We start from the raw sequence: 25,114 nt of genomic DNA, 5'->3' as shown, positions 1-25,114 counted from the left end.
ACAAGGGCAGGGACTTTTGATTTTGTTTACTGATGTTACTGAGTGACTAGAATAGTACCTGGCACATGACAAGACACTCAGTAAATACTGGTTGAATAAGTGAGTTAAAGTCAGTGACAGGGATCAACCAGAAGGGTTCTGTGCTTAGTTTTAGGGTCTTTCAATAAAAATGAATTATGCTACCTCTTGTAGCAATTACCTTTTAAAGTCTGGGGGTTAACAGTGCTACATTATACTCTTATTAAGGATGTTGCACAGTTTTCCAAAAATATATTTATTTTTAAAAACAAAAATCAGACAAGTTTTGTAGAGTCAAAGTTTCCAGAGACAAACTAGAGTTTGGATTTCAGCTTAATGAATGTTAAGCAATAGTAATCTCATGCAAAATTATTTCTCTCAATAGGAGGTAAAAATTCTGCTTGATAGCAAGCACTTGATTCTCTAAATCTTGTTTGCACTTCCGCCAACATTTTACTCCATTCCAGGGCTCCAGCATGCAAAATAATCCACCTCTAAAATTCAAAACTTCCAAATTGAGATGAACGATTGTTGGGCTTGGGTTGGGGTTTATAACCTATTCTATCATTAATCATTTGTTCCCGGCTCTTGGAGTCACTGCTGAGCCCAATGGCACCTTCTCCATCACTGCCTCCTACAACGTCCACATCTTCCTTTTGTTTTTTACGAGTCTGAAAGTATACAAGTTTTAGGATTAAGGCAAAATAATTTCCATTAGCAAACATTTATTTAGCACCTTCCTTGTACTAGGGTCTAGAATAAAGGATAGGGTTAGGGTCTGTAGAACAACAAACTGAAATCCTAGGTTGAGATGCTTAGGGGCACAAGAGGAATACAGGGATATAGTGATAAAAAATACAACCTCTACCCTCCAGAATGGCACAGTCTAACAGAGAAAAGGGTAAATAGTTAAAGCATCGGGTGATCAGGGCTATGACAAGAAAGCCCACATTGCCAAAGAGACACAAAGAAGAGGTGAGGAGCTAGGTGAACAGTGGTGGAAGTTCACAGCTGGAAGCTGCAACTAGAAAAATAAATGTATAAGACATATGTTAGCAGAACCTACTGTGGTACAATATACGTTAAGTCAGACCATCATGCTGCATGTCTTAAACTTATACAGTGATGTATGTCAGTTGTTTCTCCAAACTGGAAAAAAAACAGAGTTGGCAGTTGAGGAGAAAAAGGGCATTTCACTAAGTGTATTAAAGAGAACAGATGGAAAAAAATTAAGTGACTGGTAAAACAATAACCACCAGAAATTAACAGCTTGACTGACACCATGAGATTAACACAAGAAAAGCTTCTTTACTATCTATCAAAAGGTCTGAATTTTCTTATTAAAAGGGTTAACCCATGCTATGTTATCAAGTTTTCTTTTGTTTTCAGATAAAAGGTTTGACTCTAATGTCACAAGTGAACTGCATAATTCACAAAGTCTATGTCTCAGTTTGATCATTTTCAAAAAGAGACTAACACCCCTTAACTACCACTAGTACTTAGATGTTATAAGATGCTATTTGATGATGATAACTTTCTCTGAGAGAAGGAACAAATGTTTTATCTGGAGTTCCTACTAGAAGAATGGCTCAACTAATCACTAGAACCACCAGCATTCTTCACTACTTATTGCTGAACTGTGAGCATTCAAATGCTGAAGTCAAAGTATTATGTGAATTATATGAATCAAATAAGGTATTACTTTATAAGTACATGTAAATATAATGACCTTGTTAAGTTACTCTCTAGTTAGTCTACACTACCAATAAGTAACACTACAAAGTTCTCCCCAAATTTTGTGAAAACAAGTTCTAAAAGGAAAAGGATGCTATTATTTTACAAGCCATGAGAAACTCAGGATATCCAAATGGAATGAAATCATGTCCAAGGCTTCCCTCAGTGAACAGTGCTGTTTCAGAATCCAGGGTCATCAAAATGTAATCAAACTAGTTCTAGTAACAAACCAAATACCAGTTTTCTACCGATTTCATTTTAGTTCAGGGCAAAACTATCCCTCACTCCTAAGATGCTCTAAAACAGGTCAAAGCCACTGGAGAATTTTGTCTTTAGTCGTAAGCCTAACTTAATTGTGAGCTGACTCTGCAGAGTCAGAGTTCAGTATGAGGCTCATTACAACTGAAGTTTAAACCATCCTTACAGGGCATTTCAGGGAAAGGGAACAGAGAGTGCATAGGCACCAATATTAAAGTTAAAGATAACCCGGCAGTGACAGATAAAGTTGAGAGATGAGCAAGGACCAGATCATAAAGGGCCTTGTATGCCATCCTAAGAAATCTGGACTTAATTCTGAAGGTCACTAAAGAATTTATGTCTTATTAAAGGACATCTATACTGTGTGTTAAGGTTACACTTAAAAATATATATTGAGCTCCTACTATGAACTGGATGCTGGCAACTCAGCAGTGGAAAAACAGACATGATTTCTACAGTTAAGGTTCCTAATGTAAATGGTTTCACAATAAACAAATAAATAATTGTAAATTATAATACTATGAAATAAAAGAATAAAGTGCTTTGAGAAACCCTAATGAGATGCAGGCAACATGGATAGGAATGACACACTTAACTTGGATAGAGTCAGAAGAGGTCTCTCAAACTGAGGAAGTAACATTTAAACTGAGACATAAAGAAAAGGGGAGCACTCCAAGCAGAGGGAAATAATACGTGTAAGGCCATGAGGAAGAAAGTTTGGCCTGTTCAAGGAAATGAAAAAAGCCAGTGTGCGTGGGGTACAGAGGGCTAAGCAAAGAGTGGCAGGAAGTGAATGAAATCTGAGAGAGGCCAGAACATACAAAATCTTGTAGGCCATGATGAGGAACTGACATTTTATTCTAAGTACAGGAAACCACTGAAGAGTTTTAAGCAGAGGAATGATGTGATCAGAAATGTTTAAAGATCATTCTAGATACCTGATGGAGAATGGACTGAAGAGACAAAAATAGAAGCAGAAAGACCATTTAGGATTCTATTGAAATTGTACAGAGATGATGGCTACTTAGACCAGGGCTGTAACAGTGGAGATTAAATGATATGGGTAGATCTAGAAATATTCTGGAGGTAGAATCAAAGGATGCACAGATAGATTGAATATAAAAGGTGAGGGAAAGGGAGAACTCAAGAATGACTCCGAGGTTTCTAGCTTGAGCAACTGCATAGATACTGAGATAGGGAACACTGAGATGAAACTGGTTTGAAGAAGAGACCAAGAGGGTTTTTTTTGTTTTAATATGCTAAGTGTAGTAGGCTGAATAATGAGCCCCAAAACTATCAAGTCCTAATCCCTGGAACCTGTAAATGTTGCCTTATACAGGAAAAAGGTATTTGCAGGTGTGATTTAATTAAGTATCTTGAAATGGAGATGTATCTAGGATTATCTGGGTGTGCCTTAAATGCATCATATGTATCCTTATAAGAGGGGACAGAAGATTTCACAGAAAAAACAGAAAGCAATGTAATCACAGAAGCAGAGATTGGAGTGACGCAGCCACAAGTCAAGGAATGCCAGAAGCCACCTGAAGCCAGAAGAGTCAAGGAACAGATTCGCCCCTAGAACCTTTGGAGGGGGCCTGGTCCTACTGACACCTTGATTTTGGACCAGTGATACTGATTTCGTATTTCTGGCCTACAGAACTGTGAAAGAATAAATCAGTTTTTTAAACCACCAAGTCTGTGGTAATTTGTTATGGCAGCCACAGGAAACAAATTCACTGAGTTGCCTATAAACTATCCAAATAGAGATTTCAAATAAGCTGTTGGTAGGAGAGTCTACAGTTCAAAAGTTAAAGTTATTGTTTTAAACATTCCTAAAGGTTTGAAGGCTGTAGTCTTCTTACCTCCAGGTCCTTTCGAATGCTCTCAAACTCCTCAATGTCATCAAGTTTTAGCTCCAGGCGGGTCGGTTTTCGTCGCAGCATACTGAAGTCAATGCTAAGTGCCAGACCCAGTGAACTATTAGCTGTTAAAAATAACAGAGAGGAGGAAACACTGGAGGGAATAGAACTCAGTTACAATTGAGAACAAGATGTCAGCATGAATGCTAAAATGAATGGTGATACAAAAGACTTATTTCAATTCACACACAGACTTCTAGTCTTTAGGTATACGATTATTAGACTGTGTTACTGTATGATGGAGATCCACAACTGTAATTCCAAAAAACTCTTTCTTCCATAACTTAAAATAGTAAGCTGTGTATAAAAGAGAATTCTGGGCAACAATTACTTTAATCTTATCTTCCACTCACATTCAAAGAAATACTCCAACTAAGAAAATAAAGTTAAAATATCACATCTTAATTCAATAGTTAGTGAGAGAGGAGACAAGCTATTAAGTTTGATCGACTCTACCTGAGCGTTGTGAGACATCTGCGATCACTCCTGAATGCTAAAATCAGTTTACTAAATCTCATGAAAACTTCCTCTGACTCACCAATTCACAGGGTTATCCTCAGGGTCTAAACAGGTCCTAAATGGGTCATTCATTCATTAAACAAACACTTCTTTGCCCCAGCTACAGAGTAAAAGGCATAGTCACAGTCTGTATGGAAAACAAAAATGTAAACTGAAAACTGTAATACAGTATATTAAGAACTCTGATGAGCATAACGCTAAGGGATGATGAGAGTAGCACAAGCACTCAATCCAGTGTGAGCTGAGTGTGGGGTGGTAGGGAGGTGGAAGACCTCCTGGTGGAGATGATGTCGACTTGTGAAGGAGGCAGAGAAAGGATCACGGGCATTCAGTCAGTGAGAACAAGTATGCACAGAGGCTCAAGAGAATACCCCAGAGTCTGAAAACCTAAGGTGATGCTCATGCTAACAAAAACCTTTTTTTTCCTTAGAAGAAAATAAAACTCCCTAACTGAATTTAAAACCTGTTGATGGCACCATCTTTACATTCTCCAGAGCATCCAGTAGCGTATCTATAATAATCAATTGGTCAATGTTTTGTTGAATAAACTGCGACATCTGAATTTTAAAAAGTGAAATGAACTTTGCTTGAGCACCATGCTATACTTTTCCATTCCCATTCTTCTAAAACGTATTTAAATACATTTTTAGTTTAACACAGAAACCCTGTGATGCTGACAAAATTACCCCTAATTTACAGATGAAGTCGAAGCTGTTCAGTTTGGATCACAAATGTCAGCCTGCTATACAAATTGTAAATAGGCCACATGGTGAGGATCAAATGGGAATGATGTAAGTGAATTCTCTTTTAAAGTATGCACAGATATAAATTATTATTATGTGTATCTAGGATGTAACTAGGGGCTGTGAAATATACAAAGGAAAAACGTTTCCTTCTCCCATGAAGCTTGGAACAGATACAAGTGATATTATCAATATAAAACACTGGCACCCTACATTTCAAATTGCTTTGTACTAAATCAGATATTGTTAGGCAGAAAGACAGAAATGAGCAGGATGAAAGGAGAAAGGGCCCCCCAAAAATGACTCAGGGAGTTGATCAAATAGAACCAAAAAGCCAAAAATGACTCAAAGAGTTAATCAGATGAAGCCACAGGGTCCAAGAGTGACTCAGGAAATGTCCAAGGTCTCCCCACATAAGAAACATCAGAGGCACAGGCACAGCACAGCCCCTGTCCTCATTGCACCAATCAGAACAAGCCTGGAGAGCTGACAGCTGTCAACCAAGGACCTCTCTGCCCTGCCAAAACTGCATAAAAGAAGCCTCAGAATGAGCATCCACGCCAGCCTGTCTTGTCTTAGGCAGGGTCCACTCTGCTACTCTATGCAGAGTGTATTAAACCTTACTTTGCTTTCTTGACTTTGGTCTCTCGTCTCACTGTACCTGACTTCCCTGCGACACCGAGCCGAGTCCTTTCCTTCCTAACAATATTATCTTGATTCCTATGTAGACAAATGATAGAGGAAGCCAAAGTTGGGGTGGGGAAAAGGAGGAAAAATGCTTAAAAGGAAAAAAAAAAAATCCCTACTATACATTTCTTAACTTTTCCACAAACTGTGAAGAGCTCGCCAGTAGGGAGCAGTATAGAATAATGGGTAAAAATCCTAGCTCTGGAAGCGAAAGGGCAAGAGGGCACTGATTCTAATCCCATCCCCACTGACCTCGGACAATTAGCGTCATCTTTCACTAGATCTTAGTTTCCTCATCTGCATGGACTGAATGACGTTACACAGAGTATGTTCCTGTAACATAACTTGGCATTTAGAAAACGCTCAATAAATAACAGTGATTATTATTGTAACAGCTCGAGGAACACCAGTATGCTGAGTATCCCCACTCCCGATACTTGTCTTGTTTATCTCTGATGCCCCAGCACCCAGTGGAACACAGGGCCGCGTAGAGCTGTGCCTGCAGTTTACCTGATGCCTCCATATCCATCACTCATTTGGAATCAGAAACAAAGACCCTGCTGTAAACAACAAAAACAGGCCATGGCTCCTCCGCCGGATCCTTACCTTACTTTGCGCTAGAGGGCTCTTCGAGCTTAATCTCCCGCTCCTGCCCAAATCCACCAAAAATTCACTCAGCAAAAAGGAAGCCCTGGGAGAACTTCCTGACAGAGAAGAACAACACCCGTTCCGCAGCTCCACGGCTGCACTCGAGGGTCCAAGGCGAAGGTTTCCATGGATACATGGTCCTCGGCTCCAGGACAACTGCAGGGCCAGGAGCCACAGCAGGTTCCGGAAACCCTAGATTCGCTCCTCAGGTCTGACTGGAGCGGCGCGACTCGACACACCTACCTCTTGTCAAGCCGGCTCGGCCCCTTCCAGGAACATCGGCGCCCACCACGAGTCTTCTGCTAAGCCAACTGGACTACACTTCCCACACTGCTCCGAGCCTCTCTTCTTGCAGAACGTAGTCCACCGCGTGCACTGGTCATACCTCTCTTCGCGCTCAGACTCGCCCCGAATACTATTCCCGTCACCCTCCGCGCCGCCCAGGGCGCGGCGTCGGCCCTCGACCCACTTCCGGTCGGTGACGTGCTTCCTCTTTGCTGGGCGCGCGGTGGACGGTCTGAAGCGGAGAGCTCCGCTTTCGCTGGGGCTTCGTGGCTCCAGAGCCCAGCATGGCTTCCTCGCGAACCTCTTCCACGGTACAGATCTCAGCTCGCTCTGGCCGGGAGCGCCCAGGGGGTGGGAGTCCCTGCGGGATGGGGCCGTTAGGGAACGGGCTAAGGTGTCGGAGGGCTTAGAAGGGAAACGAGACCCGGTCTTGTCTTAGCTGAGCAGCTATTTCCCTCATCCCAAGCTCTTTGATGCGCTCATTTGCACCGCATACTACAGCACCGAACGGTAAATGCCCCTTCCGACTGGTCCAGAAACGGATTTCTGAAAAGGAGTAGTGTGTTGGCCAAGATTTATGTCGGACTTCTTAATTGTAGATGAGGCCTCCTAACTTCATATCTACTGCCTCACGTCTAAAATATATAAACCAGTAACTTTGTAACTTGTTCCATCCACCGCGTTGGTTATTTCACTTATCCTTGATATTTCCCCTTTGATGATGAATAATCCTGGAAATTTCATAAAACCCTGGAAGAAATTGCACCTCCAACTGAATGAAGTTAACACGTTCCAAAGCAAACCTTTGATAGAAAAATGACCAAGAGAAATGAACTAATTTTATCAACTTCTTCCTATCTGCAAAACTTAGCGATTGAGAGACTGAAACCAACCCAAGACAATGAAGACAACTGGTGTCCAACTTGAACTTTACTTTGGGGAAGATACAGGATTGAAGCTGGGGATGAGCTTCATCCTTCGGGGAACCCTAGTAAATTGCTATGATTAAGCCTTAGTTTAATCCAGGTCTTTGATTTAGCAGGCAACCAAAACTAAGGCACCTGATGACTTAGTCGCTCCTGTTGTGAAGAAACCACACATCTATTATGGAAGTTTGGAAGAGAAGGAGAGGGAGCGTCTGGCCAAAGGAGAATCTGGGATTTTGGGAAAAGAAGGACTTAAAGCAGGAATTGAAGCAGGAAATATTAACATAACCTCGGGTAAGATGCAAATTGTGACTCCATCACATTTTGATGCTTCAATTTTCTGTAATGAATACCTTCTTAAACTTAGCTATCACTAGTTCTATACTGTCAAAATTTCAATTATTAAACTTGTATCTATATAAGGCCATAATTGGCCTACCTCATTTAGTATCATCCGGAGTCATTTTCTTTAAAGCCTTTTATACAGTTTTTCTCCTGTGAATTTTTAGTAATTTTGCCAGGAATTTATTCACTGTGTATTTGGATTCAGATTAATTCCTTTTGTCTTCTGGAGATCTAGATCTGGAATTGGTTTGGAGCTTCTGGGGTTTATAATATTCTCCCATTTTTAGTTTTACAATTATTTTTAACTAAAATTAAGTATCTTTTTTAAATTATGAAAATAATACTATTTTTATTTTGAAGGAAATCAAAGTGTAGAAATGTGTGAATTACAAAGTCCTATAATCCTTATTAATTGGGTCTGTATCTTTTAAAGAATTTAATAAAGCTATAGAAATATATAGTTTTTTCCATAAATGAAACCATGATATACAAATTGTTTTATAACCTGCATTTTTCACTCTATGTGTAGTCCACTATATTATTAGAATAAAATATACTTGCTTGTCATAAGAAATTTCAGACAGCACAGAAGGGTAGAAAATCAAAAGATCTTTGCAGAAAGGACTTCTGTCAAGTTTCTCATTGATCCTCCCACACATTCTCTTGTCTGTACACATGTACTTAGCAACTTTTGAAACCTTTTATGTTGTTTTGAACATAACTGCTTCACCACTGTACTTCTCATTTTCATCCAAATGTTTATATTTGGTGTGAGTTTTAAAACTAGCTGCTAGCTTATCCAGAAAGCCTTAAAGTCAAGGAATATAATTTTCATGGTAATTATTTCCAATTAGTTACATTTGTAAGTGTCCCTGTACTGACATTGTTTTAGAGAATAGACAATTGTTAAAATAACTTATCTATTTTACCTTCTAGACTGAAGCCTAGCTAACTCCTTTGCTAAAGATACTTACTCCATACTCTTCTCATCTAAGCTATGTGTTTATATAGGTATAAGGTTGCCAAATGAAACAAGATAAATGGAACCATTTTCCTGCCTTTTAAACTGTGTCATTTAGTTTTCTGTGTTTGGCATAATTTAATAAACTGAGAAACAGTAAGCTATAATGTGTGTAATAGTTAACTTTCTCTAGGGACATACACAGACTCTAACAGTAAGAATTTATTTCTTGACCTTTACTTGAAGAACATCTGGTGATGATGCTAATGTTGTGTATTCTTTTTTATAGGAGAAGTGTTTGAAATTGAAGAGCACATCAGTGAGCGACAGGCCGAAGTATTAGCTGAGTTTGAGAGAAGGAAGCGAGCCCGGCAAATCAATGTTTCCACAGATGACTCAGAGGTCAAGGCTTGCCTTAGAGCCTTGGGAGAGCCCATCACACTTTTTGGAGAGGGTCCTGCTGAAAGAAGAGAAAGGTGCCCTTTCTAAATATTTATTCTTGTTTTTCAGTCTTAAGGTTCTAGTTCCCAATTTAGTTAGTGTCTGTAACTAAAACCTTAATAGACCATCTTAGATAATCTTAACAGAATATCTTACTTTGTATTTATTTAGTTTAGCCCATAATCTGAGTCTTAGGCCAATTTTTACTCCACTGCTTATTTTTCTTCAGAAACTATGAACAGGGAGTTAATATGCTCTTTCCCCTTCCCAGTATGCAATTTTGAGTTGGGTAAACATTTGTCGTTGAACTTTGAAAAGTTAGACAACAAGTGCATTCTTTATCAGTCACATAAAGCATAATGGTAAGTGTCTTTTGGATGTTACTAGAAATGGGCACTGTCCTCAGATAATCCTCCTCTTGGGAGTTTAAGGTTGCAGAGTCTCTTAGTGACAGGCTAGTCATGTGCAGTTACGAGGACATCCTCTTTTCTTTCTGTCCACTGTCCTATCTCTCCCCTTCATTGTTTTTTTTCTTGTTTGTATAGTCTGCATCTTAAATAATTTTAGAACCTCTAACATTATCTTATATACATAAAATAGAACCAGCAATGCTGGACCTATTTACAAGAAAAAAAAAATCTGCACCAACCCAGTATTTTTTTTTTCTCTCTTAAGAAAGTGATGAATAGTTCACTGATATTCATTTTTTAAGGTATCATTGATATACAATCTTAAGAAGGTTTCACATGAGCAACTTGTGGTTACCACATTCACCCATATTATCCAGTTCCCCCACACACACACCCCATTGCAGTCACTGTTCATCAGTGTAACACTATGCTATAGGGTCACTATTTGTCTTCTCTATGCTATACTGCCTTCCCCGTGCCCCCCCTACATTAGTGTACCAATCATAATACCCCTCAATCCCCTTCTCCCTCCCTTCCCACCCACCTTCCCCACCCTCTTTTCCATTCTAACCGCTTGTCACTTCTTGGAGTCTGTGAGTCTGCTGCTGTTTTATTCCTTCAGTTTTGCTTTGTTGTTATATTCCACAAAGGAGGGAAATCGTTTGGTACTTGTCTCTCTGCCTGGTTTATTTCACTGAGCATAATACCCTCTGTCTCCATCCATGTTGTTGCAAAGGGTAGGATTTGTTTTCTTATTCCATTGCGTATATGTACCACATCTTCTTTATCCATTCATCTATTGACGTACACTTAGGCTGCTTCCATGTCTTGGCTATTGTTAATAGTGCTGCGATAAACATAGGGGTGTGTATGTCTTTTTGAATCTGTGATCTTGTTTTCTTCAGGTAAATTCCTAGGAGTGGAATTCCTGAATCAAATGGTATTTCTATTTTTAGTCTTTTGAGGAACCTCCATATTGCTTTCTACAATGGTTGAACTGATTTATATTCCCACCAACAGTGAAGGAGGGTTCCCCTTTTTCCACATCCTTGCCAGCAGTTTTTGTTCCTTTTCTTTTGGATGTTGGCCATCCTAACTGATGTGAGGTAATACCTCATTGTGGTTTTAATTTACATTCCTCTGGTGATTAGCGATGTGGAACATCTTTTCATGTGCCTGTTGGCCATCTGAATTTCTTCTTTGGAGAACTGTCTGTTCAGATCCTCTGCCCATTTTTTTAGTTGGATTATTTGCTTTTTGGGTGTTAAGGCATGAGTTCTTTATTTATTTTGGATGTTAGCCCCTTATCAGATATGTCATTTACAAATATATTCTCCCATACTGTAGGATGTCTTTTTGTTGTACTGATGGTGTCCTCTGCTGTACAGAAGCTTTTTAGCTTGATGTAGTTCCATTTGTTCATTTTTGCTTTTGTTTCCCTTGCCCGCGGAGATGCGTTCATGAAAAAGTTGCTCGTTTATATTCAGGAGATTTTTGCTTATGGTTTCTTCTAAGACTTTTATGGTTCCATGACTTACATTCAGGTCTTTTGTCCATTTTGAATTTACTTTTGTGTATGGAGTTAGACAGTAATCCAGCTTCATTTTCTTACATGTAGCTGTCCAGTTTTGCCAACACCAGTTGTTGAAAGGGCTGTCATTTCCCCATTGTATATTCATGGCTCCTTTATCATATATTAATTGACCATTTATGTGTGGGTTTATATCTGGGCTCTCTGTTCTATTCCATTTATCTATGGGTCTTTTCTTGTGCCAGTACCAAATTATCTTGATTACTGTAGAGCTTGAAATTGGGGAGTGTAATCCCCCCAGCTTTCTTTTTTCTCAGGATTGCTTTGGCTATTCGGGGTCTTTTGGTTCCATATGAATTTTAGAACTATTTGTTCTAGTTCATTGAATGCTGTTGGTATTTTGGTAGGGATTACATTGAATCTGTAGATTGCTTTAGACAGGATGGCCATTTTAACAATATTAATTCTTCCTATCCATGACCACAGGATGTATTTCCATTTATTGGTGTCTTAAATTTCTCTCCTGTCTTGTAGTTTTCAGGGCATAGGTACCAACCCAATATCTTATAAAATCAGCCAGCTGGCCACAAGGGTCGGGGGGTGAGAGAGGAGGGGGCACGCCTGCGAAGGTGGCTGGGTACTGAAGGACTAGAGGAGAAAAAGAAAAAGGGGCTCCCAAATGGGAGGGGAACAATTATTCTAATAGGGGTACAGAAGGCGCTTCAGAAGATGGGCTTGGGGGACAGGACAGATCACTGCTTTCTCTACCAGGGCACACTGTAGGAGGGAGCTCAGTGCCCCTACCTGCCTACCCATGGCACTTGGAGAACCAGTAACCCATGAGCCCTTGACACGAGCCCCCTCTGAAACATGGATGATGGCCTGCCCTTCCCACCATGATCCCTTTTCCTAAGACCCTCTTGGCCTGCCTGCTTCTTCAGGACTTGGGGCTATTTCTCACTCACTATCTTTACTCTCTTAACATCCTTACCCCTCATTTACTCTTCAAGACACTTCAAACTGTTTGACCACTACCACACCGAAATTGCTCAATATTTATTAAGTCACCAACTCATCTTTACTAAGAATAGCCCTAATACACTGCCAGCCACTCCCTCTTTGAAACACTCCCTCTCCTTGGCTCTTATAAGACCAAACCCTCCTGATTTTCCCCTAATTCTTCTAAGCCTCTTTTTGCCCTGCCTAATCTTTGTGTACAAGATTCTTTGCCCTTACCCTGCTGTCAACCTGGGTAATCAGATCCACTCTGGTGGCATTGTTTACCACGGTATATTCTGATGACTCCTAGCTCTCTGCAGTCTAGGTATTCCATAGGTACTTCAGATGAGGCATGTCTACATTGAACTCATCTGTTCCCCACCCTTCTATTATCCTTGCTGAAAAACTGCCTCACCTCTGTAAGTCCGGGGAGAGGAAATCCCAGGGCAAAATACCTCTAAAAATCAAAATCAGTCAAAGGGAGAAATAAAGTTTAAAACCTGTTTATTGCTTACAAACTGCAGTCCAGAGCTGTCTCTCTCCTCTGCTCTGGAAGAAGTCAACCAGCAGGCAAGCAAGCCCCTCCCCTTAAACTCTTAGGTTCAGACACGCCCTCGGTTGCCCAGGTAATTACCCGTTGACATGGAGATGAACTTCTCTCCACTCCTGAGGATATGCAAATGCACTAAAGCCAGGTGAGATACTGTGGAAATGTTACAATTTTACCCACACCTCTTTTGTAGTCCGTCAGCAAAATCTAGTCTATTCTACTTCTGAAATTTACTTCCAGTGTGTCCTCTTCTCAGCCTCCTCTGCTTTCATATCTAGGCTATTGTAATAGCCTCAAATGTATAGTGTTAATTGCTTAAAGTCCAACAGTATCTTATTAAACTTAGAGCAAAAAGTCCTCACGCTCTTAAACCTCACCTTATGCTACTCTTCCCCAGTGTGCTAGACCCAGCCACAGTTGCCCTCCTGCAATATTCAAGTACTTTTTTTGTCTTTCCACTTAATTTGGTTTTGTTCCCCCTTTTGTCTTTTAGAGCCTTTTTACTCTTTTGGTTTCAACACAAATGTCACCACCTCAAAGAAGCCTTTCCTAACAACCTGGACCCTTGTAAACTAGGCCCCTCCGTTATTCTCTACCATAGCATGTTGTTTTCTTAATAGCCTTCTCAAAGGGTATGTTTATTGTTTATTGTTTGTCTTCTCTAAAGCAAAGTCTGTTTTATTATTATGTGCCTTAGGTGAATGTCTTGAGTCCCTACTGCCACTATCTTAATTGAATCCACCATTAGCAGTCAGAGGATTCCTACAACAGTATACTGTCTGGTTTTCCTGCTTCTACTCTTCCCTCTTCAATCCATTTTCTGTACTTTTCCGGGGATCTTTCTCAAATGTAAACCATGCGTACCAAGGCATTAGGAGATTGTTGTACCCTGGCCCGTAATTACATTTGCCACCTTGTCTCTCACCAGCCCTTCTCTAGTACTCCGTGCTCTAGCCATACTGAACTATTTGTGATTCCAAGTTTATGCTGTTCTTACCTCCAGACCTCTGTTGAATCCTCTGCCTCAACTGCCCTTTCCCACTCCTGACCTATTGACGTGTCTAATTGAGGGCTCAGTTTAAGTAACACGTCCTTTATGAAGCCTTCCTGATCCTCCCTCCAAGCCTATGTTAGGTAATACTTTTGTTTCCCCCTAGCACCCTGTTCTTATCACTGTCATAATATATAATGTAATGTACTATAGTTTCTGTTTGCTTTCTGTCATCCTCCTGCCCCCAGGACTATGCTAATTGAAATCAAGAACTGTTGTTAGTCATTTCTGTATAGGTAACACCTCAGTCCATGTCCAGCACACTATGGCATGGAGTGAAGGCTGGCTGTAGACCAAGTGGTAGCAGTTGGGGCTAGTTGACTCTCAGTTGAATAGGGTAACTGCTTATAGTTCAATTTAGGGAATCTTCAGATAAAGAAGGTTGAGTGAAAAAAACACACTGGAATTTTAGACATGATAACATGGCTGTTAAAGTTGCTTGAAGTTTGAATGGTGTGAGAATAGGGCTCCCTTCTTAGATAAACTTTTTGCAAAGTTATCTCAACACTGTTTAAATTCTGATCTTGTTTTGTGACAGGTTAAGAAATATCCTCTCAGTGGTCGGTACTGATGCCTTAAAAAAGACCAAAAAAGATGACGAGAAATCTAAGAAGTCCAAAGAAGAGGTAAAATATGTCTTTGGCTTCATAGTATAAACATGAAGAAAATGAGGAATATAGTTCTCTCAGTTCCTGTTTTCAGTTGTTTGCTTTGTTTGTATGGTGGGGGACGAATGTCTTTGAAGACTCTCCGATTTAAGAAGAGTTGTTGGCAATGGTTTCTGGTTTCTGTGTAGGTATAATGGAGATGAGTGATTTTCCCATTCAGGAAAGAACCATAGCATTCCTTAGTTAATACAAGGAACCAGAAACCATTCAATAAGAGTTCATAGAAAGAAATAGGGTAGGAAACATGTATGCCTATCACTAAACGAATTCACCTTTTCCCTGGGCAGTTGCAAGGAATTGACAGCTATGAAAAGGGCAGAAATGCTTCAGACTTAACATTTCTGCTCTTAATTTAATTTTCAGTATCATCAAACCTGGTACCACGAAGGGCCAAACAGCCTGAAGGTTGCTAGACTATGGATTGCTAATTATTCACTGCCCAGGTAAGAAGAGCCTCTAAAAAGAGAAAGAAGCATATTTTGTTTGTCTCCTCTCAAGGACTGAGAATCTGCTGCTTTATAATGATGGTGGTTAAATGAAACTGAAAGGTAGATACATATGTGGACCCTTCTTTACAACCCATTTGCTCATAGTCATAATGTCATTTCTGTGTCACAGGGCAATGAAACGCTTGGAAGAGGCCCGTCTCCATAAAGAGATTCCTGAGACAACAAGAACCTCCCAAGTTCAAGAACTGCACAAATCTCTCCGGGTAAGGGGCTCTCAGCAATTGTCCAGTCAGTATCTTAAAGCTTTTATAATATTTATTAGATTTCCTACTTTGGCCTGCCCAAGGTAAAGGCAGCTATAATTATTCCTCCTGCTTACACTGTTGTTCTTTGGGAGGACCCATCAGTTTAGATGGCAGGAATCTTCTGTACTTTGTACTCAGCAGAGGCCTGGGTTCTGCTCTTGAATTTAGTATGTCAAAGCTGTACTTTAGATCCCTCCATGGTTTTCCTGTTTTTATTTAGCTGACACAGATGCTAGTGATACGAAGACTGTAGAAGACAGTCTGCTGGAGTCCAGATAAGCCTTGACTCAATTCAGTTGTTAATATAAGTGTCCTTTAAACAACAACAAAAAAAACTATGAAAGAATCTTGGGGTGGGTTGAAACTGGAAGATTGTTTTTTTAATGTTGCAAAAGCGGAGAAACTCCTAGATTAGCCTGTTAATGTTCATTGTTTTACTTCCTTCTTTTATTTTTTAGTCTTTGAATAATTTCTGCAGTCAGATTGGAGATGATCGGCCTATCTCCTACTGTCACTTTAGTCCTAATTCCAAAATGCTGGCCACAGCTTGTTGGTAAGTCCCATTTTACAGTGACTTTTTTGTCTTAAAATGGGGTGTCTTAGATGCCCGTTTCTATGTCCTTTTCCTATGCTTCTCATGATTGCACCAAACTAAAGGTTCTAGTGTTTACCAATTAGATTATACAGTGTAGTCTTTGTTATACAATATAGTCTTCTTCGTGTTCAGAGGGACCCCTGAGATCTGTGACATGTCAGTTGTGTCCTGACACTAGCTTTTTGGAGGTAAAAGATTGTAGACTAACCAGAATGCATACCTCAATATAAATTTTCTTGTTTGGCTGTGTGACCTAAGCAAGGTACTTAATCTCTGTAAGCTTCAGTTTCCTTAGCTGTAAAGTAGGGTAAGAATGTTTGTAAATCATTTTGCCTTGATAGTGCCTGGTATGTAGTAAGGACTCAGTAAACACGAATTGCCGTTTGTATCTTTATTTTGTTTTGTACTTACCATCATATATTAAGGAAACTCTCAGACGTGATACCTTTATCGTTTTGTTCTACTGAATTATTTAGTGTTTTTAAGGGATGTGACCATCCAGTGAGGGGAAACTTCCTACACTGTATGCACAGCAACTATACTAGGCAGCAAGAGGCTGTGGTTCAGAGAAAGCCAAGGACCTACACAAATCCCTCTACCTCTCCAAGCCTCAGTTACCTTCATTCTGAAGTAGAGATGGTCGTTCCTTGTGGGTCTGTTATAAGGATCATTTGAGATAATAGGTATAAAAGTAACTTGATAGAAATTTTCTGAAATAAAAAGTCTTTAAGCACTTTGTAAGCAGCAAAATACTTTTCCTATTTAAGGAGATAGTATCATTATTGTTGTTGGATGGTTTGTCCTATCTTCCTTCACAAATTGATCCAAAAGTTAAGGAAAATAACAATTTACACTAATTGCAGTCCAGTAGAGGCCTCTGGGTACATGAGACCTGGATGGAGCTTTCTTCTGTAGCCCTTCAAATGATAAACTTTTCTTTTTCTGTCTGCCACTGTAAAGTTTATTGGGGGTGAGAAGAGATTGTCCTTAATTAATGTTACCAAGGTACCTTTTCCTTCCCAGACCAACCCTGGCTGAGATGCTTTCCTTTGTATTTGATAGGAGTGGGCTTTGCAAGCTCTGGTCTGTTCCTGATTGCAATCTTCTTTACACTCTTCGAGGTGAGTTAAAATCTTGTTTAAATCTCAGTCTTTTCCTAGTAATAATTCCATCAAGCAGTGAAGTTCTAAAATTCTGGCTGACACTCAGGTGCAATACGCACAAAATTAATTCTTTATTGATTTGTTTTGGTTTGGTTTTCTCTGACTGCAAGGCTGGAAGATAATGACTTTGTACATACACTACTTTTCTCTCAGTCCAGCCCCACTCTGGCATTTTAAAGTCTCTAAACCAAAAACAAAACATTTTGTGTGCTTTGCTTTTATGATGTAATTTAAATATTAGTTTTAAATAGTTCATTTTTTTAGTAGTTGAAAAGTCACTTGAATACTCTATGACCACATGTTTCCTAATACATATCTGTAGTACTCATCATAGTCCGTTTTTGCACATAAGTTGTAAGGGGGCAGGAACTCTTTAACTTTCTTTTATATTACTTCAGGTCATAACACAAATGTAGGAGCAATTGTATTCCATCCAAAATCCACTGTCTCCTTGGACCAGAAAGATGTCAATCTAGCTTCTTGTGCTGCTGATGGTTCTGTGAAGCTTTGGAGCCTTGACAGGTGAATATTGCTGTCCTGTACATACGGCAGTCATAAAAATAGTTGATTGGTTGGCCCTTGGGACCTGCACATCTGCCATTTAAACCCTGAGATGCTCTGAGAGTCAGAGTAACTTGCTGTGAAAACAGAATGGAGGATTGCTTTCTTAGACCTTTTCTCATCAGAGGAGTTGTGTCAGGTTTTTCTTATTTGTTAACTTTGGGCCTTTATTTTTTTCCTCTAACACAGTAGCCCCTGTTTCCCAGCTCCAGTTATTCTGGAAAGATCCATCATACCTCCTCCTTAATAGACTGATGTTAGAGAAATGCCCTGTTTGGTAGATTGACTAAAGATAATATACTTGGCAGCATGTTTGTTCATAGCAAATAGCCACAGGGGAGAGAAAAGGGAGGTTCTGTCTAGCAGTATTACCAGGGAAATGATGTCTCCCCACAACAGCATCATCCTTTACCTAGACTGTGTTGTCCCAACTGCAACATTTTTTTATTAGTAAGATATGTTTATAATTGTTTTCCAAGATACTTTTAGAAGCATCTGGTTGGCTAAGAGATATCTGAATTCAGTTGCTTAGTTTCTTTAGGAAAGTACATGAGGCTTTTATTCTAGGATTTGGTAAAGAGCTAATTAGTGTCTCTACTCTCTGCCAGACGGGTCTTACCTATGAGCATAGCAAGTTTTAATAGGCTTTGGTAATTCTCAGCAATATTTATTCCCCTAGGGCTTTGCTTAGCTCTGTGTGTACACATTGACAGAGTTCCCTTTTTAATTGCCCTCTTTAGGGTTCATGTTTATTTCCTTTTACTGGTGTTTCAGATCTTTATGTAGTTGCTGGCTAGTAGAATTTAATAGCCACCAAAAGGAACTAAGCCTCTAGTTCCTTTTTTTCATGTGGATCCTTGAATAAGGTAAAGTTGGAGAAACATTTATCTGTAATCCACTCATACCAAAACTTATTTCTGTAGCTTATCTCTATCAAAGTGTATTTTCTTTCTAGAATTTCAGCACAACTTGGTGAAGAGAGACTATTTTGCTTTCAAGCTGAACTATTTTTTATTTTTCTCTAATCCTAAGTGGTGTAGCATAAAGAGTCAATTAACATAATGAGTTGAGATAGGAAGGCAATGTTTATTTTACTGCTGTGGGCAGTTTTGCCTTGTGGGCACATGAAATAGTCCCAAACCTTTTAAAACCTAGAGAAGTGATCTAAATTACTGTAAACCCTTTATTTTTAACAAGTAACAAATTTAGTTACAATTTGACATCTCAAATCATACAAAATGGGTGCATCTGTGAAAACAGTTAATAAATTCAATGAATATTTACATGAGTATAAAATAGTTTACTCACATATATTTGGTTCTTTTCAGTGATGAACCAGTGGCAGATATTGAAGGTCACACGGTGCGTGTGGCCCGTGTAATGTGGCACCCATCCGGGCGTTTCTTGGGTACCACCTGGTAAGACATCCTGTTGTCTTTCTATCCATGCGAGCTGTGACATCTTGTTAACCTTTTATAGCTAACTGCCAAGTAAATTTTTAGAGCAGAAATCATCACATAGGATTTGGTTGGACTGCAATGAATCAGAATCAGAAGAGGGTATGATCCAGTTAGGGCTAAGTGTATTTGCTTTTAAAGCACAGTTAATCTGAAATTTCAACCACTGATCGCTAGAAAACTAGGATTTTCATTCTTCTCCTGTGACCAATACCAGAGGGGTGTTTGCTACACATCATATTATAATCTCTGTTTACAAATTGGTCTCCCTTTCTGGTTCTATAGGTTTAATGAGTCCACAGTCTGTTAAAGAACTTTTAAATGAGGGAAAATTAACGTGCAGTGGAATGAATTTATTTTAAGTGCATAGATCAGTCAGTCTTGACAAATGGATACAATATGTGTAACCCACATCTCTGTCAATAGAACATTTCCATCACCCCAGAAAAGTTGTCCCATGCTCCTTCCCAGTGAACCCCTGATTCCAAAGCAACCATTGATCTGATTTCTATCACCATAGATTAATTCTGTCTGTTCATACAGTATGAACTTGTTTCTGTCTGACTGCTACTTGGCCTAACATTTTGAAGATTCATTCATATGTTACATGTATCAGTTCCTTTTTATTGCTGAGGAGTATTCAGTTGTTTGACTCTGCCTTGGCTTATTTATCCATTTCTTATTGATGGACACTTGTGCTGTTCCCAGGGTTTGGCTAGTCAAAATAAAGGTGCTATAAAATTGTATGATGCCTTTTGTGAACATGTTTTTCTTTCCTGTCTCTTGAATAAATGCCTAGGAATGCAATTGCTAGGTCATAGGGTAGATGACTATTTAACTTCTTTAAAACTTCCAAATGGTTTTCCAAAGTGGTTGTACCATTTTACATTCCCAGAATTATGGTTGCTTCACATCCTTGTCAGCACTTGCTACTGTCAATCTTGCCATTTTGCCCAGTCTAGCAAGTACATAATGAAATCTCATAGTTATAATTTTTTTATTACCCTAATAACTATTGGTGTTGAGTACTTGATCATATACTTATTGACCATTTGTAAATCCTCTTTCATGCAGTGTCCAGGTACTTTTCCATTTTTTTAATAGGGTATTTTTGTTTGTTTTTTGCCTTATTTCCATGCACATAGACAGTTCTACCAACATTTATTGAGACTTTCCTTTCCCTATGGAAATAGCTCTGGTAGCCTCACTGAAAATCATTTGACCATGTATGTGGGTCTCTTTCCATATTCTTTCTTCAGTTCTGTTGATCTGTTTGTTAATGATTGATTTTTGTATCTAACAACCAAATTAGGGCCCAACAAATTCTCAGTGAATAAAAAGATATAATAGTGAAATAGGTTAAGAAAGAAGGCATCAGAGTCTTTGCTGAGCCATTCTTAGGGAATTCTGTTCTTAAAATAGCCACTGAAGTAGGTTTTTAGGAAGCCCATGGTTTCCCAGGTAGCACTCACGAAAGTCAGATTAGCTCAGTTGTTGAGGCATTGTTTATGCCTATAAAGAAATTCTTGTTAATATGGTTTATAGGGAGATTTAGAGACATAACTTGAGCTATAAACTATAGCACTTTAGACATTGTAGGAACTGAGTGTCTGCTGGTTAATTGTTTGATTTCTTAGCTATGACCGCTCATGGCGCTTATGGGATTTAGAGGCTCAGGAAGAGATCCTGCATCAGGAAGGCCACAGCATGGGTGTATATGACATCGCCTTCCATCAAGATGGCTCTTTGGCTGGCACTGGGTAAGTCTTCTTCCACATAACCAGGGGCATCTCAGTAGTCTCACCTCTTAGCTGTGCCCACTTCCACAGAAAACTGGATTAAAAATGTTCATTTATAAATTATTTTATCAGGGGACTGGATGCATTTGGTCGAGTTTGGGACCTGCGCACAGGACGTTGTATCATGTTCCTAGAAGGCCACTTGAAGGAAATCTATGGAATAAACTTCTCCCCCAATGGGTAAAACGAGCTCATTGAATGAGGGGTGGGGAGGGCTAGTGGTCAGAAAGTATTCTTTGTTTCTAATTTGGATACTTCATCTGACTGACAGCTATCATGTTGCAACTGGCAGTGGCGACAACACCTGCAAAGTGTGGGACCTTCGACAGCGGCGTTGTGTCTACACCATCCCTGCCCATCAGAACTTAGTGACTGGTGTCAAGTTTGAGCGTAAGGTTTTCCCACTTTAGGCCTAGTCACAGGACAGATTGTACTTCCATGGAATGCAGGCCAGCTTTAGCTTAAGTTGGAAGTGGAACTGGAGAGAATTTGGACTCTGCTGAAGGAACAAATTTTAATTTCCTTCCCTCTACCATACTTTCAGACAGAGCTGTGGCATGGCATGCATCTTGCTGCTGGGAAGTAAAGGAGACTTCCATGAATACTTCGCTTCTTTTTCTTTCTCATGGAAGTTCCAAAGCTCTGAGTCCTTAATATTACTCTGGACAGGTATCTATCCAGAAGAGAGCCAAAAGACCTTAATAATGTTACTTGTTTCGCTAAGTCTGCCTATTGTCCCTTTTCCCTGGAGGCCTACTAGGAATATAGTTGTGAGTGGGAGAGGTTTTTGGACGTGGAAATAACTGTCTTTTTCAAAATCGTATGTTCATATTTTTGTGGTTTTATTTTCTATGGTCTTTTGAATAATTGAATTCCTCAAGCAACTTCCGTTCTTTTCTCTTGTAGCTATCCAGGGGAATTTCTTGCTCACTGGGGCCTATGATAACACAGCCAAGATCTGGACCCACCCAGGCTGGTCTCCACTGAAGACTCTGGCTGGCCATGAAGGCAAAGTGATGGGCCTGGACATTTCTTCCGATGGGCAGCTCATAGCCACTTGCTCATATGACAGGACCTTCAAGCTGTGGATGGCTGAATAGGCAGGACCTTGGAAAAAGGACTCTCACCTCAAGCAATCTCATAAGGGCCATTTTTCAAAAGAAAGGAATTAATATGTTTGGTTCTATCATGTTTTTTGCCAATTACTATGTATAGTCCCTTAAAAGAATTGGATTTCCATGTCAGTCCCCACTCCATGCAGGCAGCCTGCCCAGTCCCTGTATGCCAAACTTCATAAAATTTTAATTTTCACGGTTGAAATTTTAATTTTCATCTTTCAAGCCCTGCCACAAACTGTAAACATTGTTCTTATTAATCTTTTGTTTGAATGCCTATTGCCTCCTTTACAGCACTCAGGATTGTGACGGACTCCATTTTTAATTCTTGGAACTTGGCTTTCCGTTACATGGTACAAGCTTCAGGACTACATGTGACCCAGAGAGCAAGATGGCTGGACCGTAGTCTGGAAGCTCTCGAGTCAGATGGCACATCTCTGGTGAAACAATGCCTACAGAGTGAGAACCTTTCCTTGACCTTTAGAATGGGAGATGAAGAGGTAGACCACAGCTGTGCTCAGAGTTATGAATTGAAGATTTCACCTCTTCTTGTTGCATTCACCTGGAATGCTAACTGGGTGAGGAAGCTCAGAACTGAACATTTGCCTCGTCAGAAAATGTCTTCCATTTTGCTTTGAAGTTTGGCATCCTTCATGTTACTCCAAAGCTAGGCCTTCGTGTCAAGATTTAATGAAATTCTTAGAAAGCAAACATGATGTCTCTATTGTTGCAGCCTCCTTTATTGGTTATTTAAAGGATATGTACCCTTCATATTGAGATAACTGAAAAAAATACCTTGTTATTCCTAAACGTAAACTTTTTTTACAGAGTAAAATCCTGTTATAAAAACTCCTTTAAAGAATTACTTTGTATAGTTAAGCATTTTCTGAATCCCAGCAATTGGTCCATAAGAGGACCTCCTTTTTTTGGTTTGAGATGTAACAGATCTCAAATACAGCTTATTCTAATTTTGGTCTCCTTAATAAGTACTCTTAATAATTTAAAAATTTTAAGAAGTAGAGGGCTGTTGCATTGTGGACCAGACTACCAGTAAACCCCATCTGGACTGTAATTCTTACTCAATGACCATCCAGCAATTACCTTCACCTCTTTCCACCCCAAATACACAACCACTGAAAGTACACAGTAAATTCACATAAAAATATAATTAAAAGAAAGAATTTATAGAGAATTCAAGAAGGGTGTATATGAAGGCTTCTTGAACACTCAAAACACTTTCCATTTTGTTGTTCAGACAGGCTTAGAATGTTTTTGCATAACTCCTGTGAACTATGAATGTGTGACCTATAGCTAAATAATTGTTTGATTTCAATTACAACCAAGTAGTTGCATATATTGTATATTTGTTAAGCTTCTGAATTAACAGCTCTACCCTCTGTTGGGTACTTCACTATTGCTTAAATATTGACTCTTATTTTTCCTCCATGATTAGCTATGAAAAGAAACTATTTTTCATTACTACTTGTGTGTGTGAACTAATAGTGAACAGTGTGTTAGCATTGCAATTTGGATATACTGCATTAACAAAGGTTCTCAGTTTTAAAAGTTTATATATTTTACTATTCCATTAGATTTGTCTTTTTTTTTTCATTCTAAGTGATTTAGAGGTAGCAACTGAGTGAAAATATTTCATCTAAGCCTTCAGCAAAACAAATATCTTGTGGAATATACATTTCTTCGTTGGAAATACTGTAAGAAAGCAGCTAAGGAACATAAGCCAAGTGTGGCATTTTATGATAATGGTGAGATAAATATAGTCCCCACTTAACAGGACACTCTGCTTAGACACTATGCCAGGCACATTCAGACATCTCATTTAATCCTCCAGATCTTGTGAGTTCATTATTATACCCTTTTTACAGATAAAACCAAAGCTCAAAAAAGCTAAGTAACTTGCCCGAGGTTACTCAGTAAGTGGTGGGGCCTGGTCTTCCTGTCTGTGATGTTATGAAAAGATTGCATCAGCCTTTATTGAGTATGTGGGCAATACTGGCCAGATAAGAAGACCAATCCAGTCAGCATAGCCTGTCTCCTGTACAAAGCCTGAGCTTTTAAAGGATACTCCCATTTTATACTGCACTTTTGAGTCATTGTATCTGTTACTCTGACGTATGCCAAAGGGCATTAATTTCACTTCTCATGAATTTAGGGGGAGTCTATAGTGTTATTCAACAGAAAACTACTTGCATCTGGGGATAGATGATACTTGCTGTGTGGAACAGTCTTAACTATTTGCAGCATGTCAGCATCCCTGATTCCTGGAACCGAAAGCCAGAACACATCCGCTTCATTGGAATACCAAAGATAACTCCCAAACATTTCTGAATGACCCCCTAGGAGGATGGCACTGCCCCAGTGTTAGAACTAGTGAATATAAAAACAGGATGCTATAATGTTAAGTATATTCTTCCCTATCCCAAAAAACTCAAACTTTATGTCTTATCTGGATGGTGTGTCAGCCATTCCAGAAATGTAAGTTCTGTTTTGACTGAAAGTCCACCACTTACTAGCTCGGTGACCCTGACCTTGGCTCTAAACTGCAGGGCCTAAGTTTCATCTGTGCAGTAGGGATGAAGCTTACTTAACTGGTACAGCGGGTCCTCGTGCAGAGGCAGGTGATCCTCCTGAGCTCCCCCAGCTCCTCTTCCTGTTCCTCATGGCTCAGAGAACATGGTGAGGTCATTGCCTAATTTACCTGCCACAAGATGCAGGAGCAAGGATGTGTAAAGAAATGAAGTCAGTGGGGAGAGGTCAGGTCTCAGCTTAAGGGTAATTATCTTTGATGGCACAAATGGGGAGGTAGGTGCAAGTCTCCTGGCAGGATACATAGGCAGCTTTCCAATTTTGTAGTGGAGAAATTTTTTCTTCCCATTGGAGCTTAAGACTGGTCTTACTAAACATGAAATAATATGTCTTGACTATTTTGCAATATCTTGTACATTAAGACCCCTAAAAT

At 39.5% G+C, this 25,114-nt stretch overlaps 2 protein-coding genes across 5 annotated transcripts; one reads left to right on the top strand and one right to left on the bottom strand.

Annotated features, from left to right (window-relative positions):
- Nucleotides 1-258: 258 nt before the first annotated feature.
- CDC26 (cell division cycle 26) lies at nt 259-6,940 on the bottom strand. Of its 2 annotated transcripts, none has more exons than XM_017645535.3 (3): nt 6,770-6,940; nt 3,873-3,994; nt 259-689 (listed from the first exon to the last, which is right to left on the bottom strand). In XM_017645535.3, exons 2-3 carry the CDS (start codon nt 3,951-3,953, stop codon nt 513-515), a joined length of 258 nt encoding a protein of 85 aa, XP_017501024.1. In that variant the 5' UTR covers nt 3,954-3,994; nt 6,770-6,940; the 3' UTR covers nt 259-512. The 2 variants fall into 2 exon arrangements, with proteins under 2 accessions (XP_017501024.1, XP_017501026.1); XM_017645537.3 differs by lacking the exon at nt 6,770-6,940 and adding an exon at nt 6,485-6,728.
- Nucleotides 6,941-6,973: 33 nt separating this feature from the next.
- Nucleotides 6,974-23,720, top strand: PRPF4 (pre-mRNA splicing tri-snRNP complex factor PRPF4). Of its 3 annotated transcripts, none has more exons than XM_017645533.3 (14): nt 6,974-7,122; nt 7,854-8,031; nt 9,333-9,519; nt 14,564-14,651; nt 15,057-15,136; nt 15,312-15,405; nt 15,906-16,000; nt 17,105-17,163; nt 17,604-17,727; nt 19,095-19,184; nt 20,861-20,983; nt 21,095-21,202; nt 21,294-21,412; nt 21,929-23,720. In XM_017645533.3, the coding sequence occupies exons 1-14, from the start codon at nt 7,096-7,098 to the stop codon at nt 22,120-22,122; spliced, it is 1,566 nt and encodes a 521-aa protein (XP_017501022.1). In that variant the 5' UTR covers nt 6,974-7,095; the 3' UTR covers nt 22,123-23,720. The 3 variants fall into 3 exon arrangements, with proteins under 3 accessions (XP_017501022.1, XP_017501021.1, XP_017501023.1); XM_017645532.3 differs by having other exon boundaries at nt 6,990-7,122; nt 7,851-8,031; XM_017645534.3 differs by lacking the exons at nt 6,974-7,122; nt 7,854-8,031; nt 9,333-9,519; ... (1 more) ...; nt 15,057-15,136; nt 15,312-15,405 and having other exon boundaries at nt 17,066-17,163.
- The last annotated feature ends 1,394 nt before the right edge of the window (nt 23,721-25,114 follow it).

Source organism: Manis javanica, chromosome 2 (genome assembly GCF_040802235.1).
Source record: "Manis javanica isolate MJ-LG chromosome 2, MJ_LKY, whole genome shotgun sequence".
Lineage (NCBI taxonomy): Eukaryota > Metazoa > Chordata > Mammalia > Pholidota > Manidae > Manis > Manis javanica.
The sequence above is the reverse complement of the archived record's forward strand: the minus strand, read 5'-3'. Positions and strand labels throughout refer to the sequence as shown.

Excerpts from the sequence above, each read along its gene's own strand:
- CDC26 (XM_017645535.3), bottom strand. The coding sequence starts at position 3,953 with ATGCTGCGACGAAAACCGACCCGCCTGGAGCTAAAACTTGATGACATT. Across the intron at positions 690-3,872 it reads GCATTCGAAAGGACCTGGAG|ACTCGTAAAAAACAAAAGGA; the intron begins GTAAGAAGACTA and ends GTATACTTTCAG.
- PRPF4 (XM_017645532.3), top strand. The coding sequence starts at position 7,096 with ATGGCTTCCTCGCGAACCTCTTCCACG. Across the intron at positions 15,137-15,311 it reads GCTAATTATTCACTGCCCAG|GGCAATGAAACGCTTGGAAG; the intron begins GTAAGAAGAGCC and ends TCTGTGTCACAG. Across the intron at positions 15,406-15,905 it reads AACTGCACAAATCTCTCCGG|TCTTTGAATAATTTCTGCAG; the intron begins GTAAGGGGCTCT and ends TTTATTTTTTAG.